The sequence below is a fragment of the Pyrus communis genome, chromosome 10, assembly GCF_963583255.1.
Source record: "Pyrus communis chromosome 10, drPyrComm1.1, whole genome shotgun sequence".
Taxonomy (NCBI): Eukaryota; Viridiplantae; Streptophyta; class Magnoliopsida; order Rosales; family Rosaceae; genus Pyrus; species Pyrus communis.
Window position 1 is genome coordinate 20,823,155 of NC_084812.1, and position 6,366 is coordinate 20,829,520.

General features: G+C 40.4%; 2 protein-coding genes across 2 annotated transcripts; one reads left to right on the forward strand and one right to left on the reverse strand.

Moving 5' to 3' along the window:
* The first annotated feature begins 104 nt into the window (after positions 1-104).
* Positions 105-1,700, forward strand: LOC137747974 (uncharacterized). Its single transcript, XM_068488095.1, has one exon. The coding sequence runs from the start codon at positions 105-107 to the stop codon at positions 1,698-1,700; it is 1,596 nt and encodes a 531-aa protein (XP_068344196.1).
* A 2,608-nt stretch (positions 1,701-4,308) lies between these two features.
* On the reverse strand, positions 4,309-6,154 carry LOC137746551 (transcription factor bHLH91-like). Its single transcript, XM_068486567.1, has 3 exons — positions 5,285-6,154; positions 4,719-5,138; positions 4,309-4,527 (listed from the first exon to the last, which is right to left on the reverse strand). The coding sequence occupies exons 1-3, from the start codon at positions 6,152-6,154 to the stop codon at positions 4,426-4,428; spliced, it is 1,392 nt and encodes a 463-aa protein (XP_068342668.1). The 3' UTR covers positions 4,309-4,425.
* Positions 6,155-6,366: the final 212 nt, after the last annotated feature.

A 6,366-nucleotide genomic window follows, 5' to 3' on the forward strand; every position in this document is an offset into this window, starting at 1 on the left:
CCTATATATATATATATATATATATATATATATATCACAAGCATGTTGCGAACTAGACATCTATTGCAATATACACTGAAAGGGAGATAATTAAATCAGATCGAATGACATTGCCAAGGTTTGTGGTCGTGAAATCAAACCACAACAGAAAATTCTTGCGCTACATAAAAGATGATGGAGAGGAGAACGCACCAGCTGGGTTTCTCAAATTCTCCGAAGAGGAGGCCGGCAGCCATTACGCAAAGTACGAAGTGGAGACGGCAAAGAATGGAGGGAATAAGGGACTAGTCCACATTAGATGTTGTTACAACAATAAATATTGGGTTAGCGTGACGGGAACGCATAGGTTCGATAACCAGGTTTTGATTGTTGCAGGGGCTGACGAACCCGAGGAAGACAAATCAAAGCCCTTATGTACCTTGTTCGAGCCGGTCTACGTAGATCCGGTGGACAAGGACGATGATAATAGTAATGATAATAATAATAACAGTAATAATAAAAATAAAAATAATAGTAATGGTGATGATATTGATAGTCAGGTGGTCCAATTTCGGCATGTCCATCTCGGATGTTACGCTGCGTTACACAGCAGCTCCGACGCCTTAGTACTTTATGGAGGTTCAACCGCAGCAGACGATCCTAACAATGCAGAGTCGCACGATGTGTGCACTGTCGTCAATTGGGAATCACTGGTGATATTGCCGAAACATGTGGTGTTCAAGGGAGACGATGGTAACTACCTCACAGCCAATATGGTCGACGACAACGATATGCACAACAGAGGCGACGAAGAAGATGGGCCGTATCTCCAATTTGATGGTCATGACGCATGTGATCCGGTTGCGGCGAATGAGATCTTCAGAAACCCCGACGGAACCTTACAATTAAAAAACAGTTTCTTCGGAAGATACTGGAGACTCGCCAAAGACGAGTGGATTTGGCCGGACGCGTTTAACCCGACCACCCGAGTCAAAAACTACAAAGACACATTGTATCGGGCGTTCAAGCTTTATGACAAAGCCATAGCTCTCATGAACGTAGGGAACAACAAGTACTGCAAGAGACACACAAGCGGGATTACTGATATTACTGGTATGTGCGCCAACGTCTCTAATCTCTCCGTTTATGCACACCTCCATGTTGAAGAACCTGTTAAGTCAAGGACCATCTACAATGTCAGTTACCGCCTCGCCCATGCCCGGATCTACAATTACCAAAATGACACGGTAATTGCCGCCGGAGAAGCCGTCAACTTCACCCAAGAAACCACAAACGTAATACTCAAGTTGCTCTACAAGAAGTCGAATGTTTGCAGTTGGAATGATATCAGTAGAGTTTACTCGATTAAGCCCAAAACCAACGTTGAAGCCGATGGCGTTCCACAAATCACGGGAGGTGACAACGGAGCGATGAAGTTTGAGATTTCAGGGGGTGAGTTTAAAGGAGAGGTCCAGTGGGGAGAAACTGAGACATCCGAAACTCAAGTGGAGACTGTTTGCATGGTTGGTGTGCCGGCAATGAGTGTGGTGAAGGTGAGGCTGCTGGCCGCCAAGGCTTCATGTGATGTTCCCTTCTCCTACTCCCGTCGCGACACTGGTAACAACGATCAAGTGCATGTTACTGATGACTTGGACGATGGTTTTTACAGTAGCATCAACGCCTTCAACTTCAAGTATGACATCAAGCAAGAAAGGATGTGATGGTTTATGTCATTTTCTCTAATGATTTAATACTGTAAAAATTCCAGCTATACCACATTTGTTAATCAATTATAAGACTCGTTAACTTGCAACTTAAACTATATGTAACAAACTCACATAGGTCGATCCTCCCACTATTTATAGCTAGAGGTGTACGAAATCACTATAAAGGTACTGCTTTCCAAGTATGATTAGTACATCAAATTATATTATTAATGTAGAGTTTGATAGCTAGAGATCACCATAGAGTTCAAACAATGATGTGGACCGTCGAGCTGTTCACAATTTGTGACAACATAAGCATTTGATTGAACAACAACAACAAAGCCTTATCCTACTAAGTGGGGTCAGCTATATGAATCTTAGAACGTCACTGTGCTCGGTTTTGCACCATGTCTTCCGTTAGATCCAAGTAGTTCAAGTCTTTTCCTAGAGTCTCTTTCCAAGTCTTCCTAGTCCAAGTGCTAACGGTATTCAGATAAAACCACAAAAGAAAAACACAAAACCAGAACTAGACATGCAAAACCAAACATTGACAATAGAACTTGGAAGATGCCAACTTCCATAAATCATATGCAGGGAAGAATTTGATGCTTTTGGGATATGTTAGCCAAATACCAAATCTATACACCCCTAACTATGTATACTGATACCGGCATCAGATACCAACTACACATTCTGCAGTCTGCAGCACGGACAAAGATTTTTATCCCAGTTTAAGAAGTAATCAATGAATTTTATATACTAATCTCTAAAACCTCACTCTTTTCTCCTGCCTTAACCCACCACAAAAGATAATACATTTCACTAATTAATCGACTTCAAAACTAAAACCCGAAATACCGACTTTCCAAATAACCAAATATCATTTAACGTGGACAATTGCAATACTAAAACTAACTGAGATCACATAAGTAAATCAATCACTGAAAGCGCATAAAAACTTCCAACAAAATGCAGAAAGCAATCAATTTCTTCTATTAATTAAATGCATCGAATGATAACCATTCCCCAAAAACTCAATTGAATTCAACAATTGGACACCAAATCCCAAGTGGGTCAAGCTCCAATTCGGGTGAAAATCCACAAGAAACAGAAACTTACTCATTGAATGTACTTGGGTAATTCCCCCTTCCTCAAGAGGGAGAGAGAGTAGTCAGCAGCATCAACGAGGTCGTCAATGTTGTGCAGGGACCATTATGATAGAAGTTCTAACGGAGTTGACAAAAAGGGTCATAACTGCACGTTTTGATGAGTTGAGGGACCAATGGTAATAGAATTTTAGTTAAGAGATCATTGCTCTAATTGCGTTAAAATTGAGGGACCATTGCTACAATTTACTCTTTTTTTAATTGATGCAATGATATTTCCATTTTCATCTTTTGTGGAAATGGATCCTCTCCAAATCTCTTCCACTAAATCCACCCAATCAATGAATCTGAACCCTTGAACTTTGATCCAACAACTAAAGTTATTATAACTTTTAAAGATGTCCCCTGTTTTTAGCCATTTGATCAAATTTCAAGAGTCCGGATTCATTGATTGGGTGAATTTTGTGGAAGGGATCCGGAGAGGATCCCTTTCCATCTTTTGTGTCCTGATGGGGAGATACAAATGTGTGCCGGTCTAAATTGTACAATGTCATTTTAGTTGAATGCACATCAAACACTTTGTTAAAATGTTTGATTAGAAGGCTTTTCTAGTTTGATTCCATTGATAACACGAAATATATTTTTCATGCAATTTTTGTTTAGCACATAACTGGTGATTCTTACAGAAAGCATTCTAAGTACTTTTGGAAATAAAAAATACTTTAACTAAAAGCGCTTTCAACCAATTTGAAAGTATATTCCCAAACGAGCCATATTAATTAGACCAAAAAAGAAACTACTGAAAACTATGTACAAGTAAATACATTAGTATGTAAACAGTTGATACTTGTAACATTTGCTATATCATCAAACTAGTTGCTTGTAATGTATTGTTTGTGTTGAGTGTATCAATCTCACGTTGAGGAAAAAAGGAACCTTGCATATGTTTATAAGTAATTGAGCTACTTTTTATATTGCCAATTGGAATTATGGTGGAATCTCAACTTTCTTCATCATATCATAGCAGGTTGTAGACTCATGTGTGAAGCCTAATGGCTACACGTACTCCACATCAATCCATTTGTGTTGTTCACATGTTAGGCTTGAAAATTTGCCACACTTGAGAGGACGTCTTGAGAGTATCAATCCCACATCAAAGAAAATAAGGACATTGCGTGATTTTATAAGTAATTTGACTACTCCTCATATTGGTAATTAGTTTTATGATAAAACCTTAACTTTTTGAGTTAGCATGTAAGGAATTCGTCCTTGTAATGTATTATTCATTCACATCTATTCAAAGACTAATAATGATTTATTCTTTCCAATTCAATCCTCTACCCCTAATAAGGCCTGAATATCAAGTTTATATTCAACTTTAAACCAAAATAATCTGTTTGAAACATTGACAATTTAGTAATCAAATTAGTTTTAATCGTAATTCAACTGAACTAGCTAGTAAATAGCTTATATGAAATTAATATAATTTAGAAATCATCTCCAAACAATTGGAATGATACTATTTATATATTGGATTGCATTTAAAGTATTCAGAATCATATAGTAAAACCAACTCAAGAAAATGATACTATTTAGAAGACTTAATATTAATTCAATGACCATCAGATGCGTTCCTAATAACTGCTGGTAGGTGGAACTGCTGAATATTGTCTGTCCAGAACCTCAATGAACTTGCCAGCAATAGCACTTGCATACAAACAAGACCCTTCATACATCTGCAAAATTAAAACCAAACCCCCCATTAATAAAACGAAACTAAGTGAATTAGGACACAGTTGGTCAAGTGTATTCGCCTCATTGCACACAAATTTGATTTCTCCTTCTCGTATATTAGACGAGTTTAGAATATCGTTTTGTCAAAAGAGAAAAAAGTGAGACTAATGGCAGACTAGTGAAAAAAGCTAACCTTGGTATTGAACAAGAAGCTGTAGGAATTGCCAATGTGGCCACCAGCAACATGATGAAGATCAAGCTGCAGCTCATCAAGAAGCCTGGACACAGACAGCAACAGGTTGATCTTCTTCCTCTGCACCAGTTTGATGGTAACCTCGTCGTGGATAATGCGGATATCGACCTCGGTGTCTTTGGATTTCCTTTGCAGCCACGAGCTCCTCAGAGAGCCGTTGTTGTAGGACTGGTCACGAGGCTCAAACTTCACATTACAGTTCTCATCATCTCCGGCACCACCATCTTGTTCAGTCTTGTGCCTCTTGCTCCTCTCTCTCCCACGCCTTTTCTTCTCCACCAACAATTTGAGCTCGTCCACTGTCCTCAGAAGCTCGTTTATGTAACCAATCGCATCTCCCACAATTGATGCTCTATCATTCTTGTATCCCAAGCAACAAATGTTAGGCAAGATTAAATTAACCAAGCCAGAAAAGCAGAGGCAAAAATTGGAAAATTAAAAACAAAACTGGCACATTAAAATCAAAATTGGAAGGGGATTTGGAATTGTGAATTTTATGATTAAACCTTGGTGGGGTTGGGAATCAAACTCCTCAAGGTAAAGAACTTGTCATTCAACTGCTGTCTCCGACCGCGATCAATGGCAAGGTGTTTGGACCCTTTGAGATTTCTTCCCCTTCCAATAGAACCCATTTCTCTGGAGAACTCCATCACTCCATTCTCAAATATAGACCCATTAATAGTGCCATGATCTGGGTAAATCCCTCCTCCGCTCCCTTCCCTCTCATCGCCACCGCTACTGAACAAAGACCCATTTCCGGAGCCAGGCAACGTGTACCCATGTGGCAAAGACTGAAGCAGTTCCCTGAACATTGGTGGCTGTGGAGGCAGGTTCAAATGCAAAAGTGGGTCATAGAGAACGGAAGAAGCCGTCCCCAGTGGGGTGTCAACCGCGGTGGGCAGGTCACCGAGGAACCCAAAAGAGGTCGAGGTTTTTGGGAGCGTGTTTGTGAAGGTGATGGATGAGTTTTGAAGAAGAGAGGAGGGGGAGCATCTGGGTAAGGTGAAAAGGTTGAGAAGGTCAGGCGGTTGTGGGTATGGAGTAGAAGTAGGAGAAGTAGTACCATCTGGGAATTGTTGCTGCATCTGATCATGGACTCCGTGAATGTCGTTGTCCCAATTTGTTGGGTGATCAAAGGACACCAAATGGGAATTGTTGATGTTGGTGTCATGGTCAGTGGTGGTGTTGAATGGGTTATCGACATTGAACCCAAGTTCGTTCTGGAGCTCCATCTCCATGGAGGAATGATGATTTTGGTCATGGTGATGAAAAGAAAGCCCTTCCATCAGACCTTGCGGTTGTTGTGGCGGCGGCGGCGGCGGTGGTGGGGGAAGAAGGTTTGGGTCAAAGTTGCAGCTTACTGTGTCTTGATACATTTTTGGACCAAAACTCTGCTTCCCTTTGCCTTCAGCCTATTATGGACTGAAACTGCAAATAAGATATCTGTGGAGGTGAGAGAGAATTGTATCTTTAATTTGCTCTCTCTCTCTCTCCGAGATTTTCCAATCTGCCAGGGCAGCAGCAGAGCTGGGAGTTTGTTACTGAGATTCTCATCGGTGGGGCCCATTCACAATCTCCTTACTCTGAA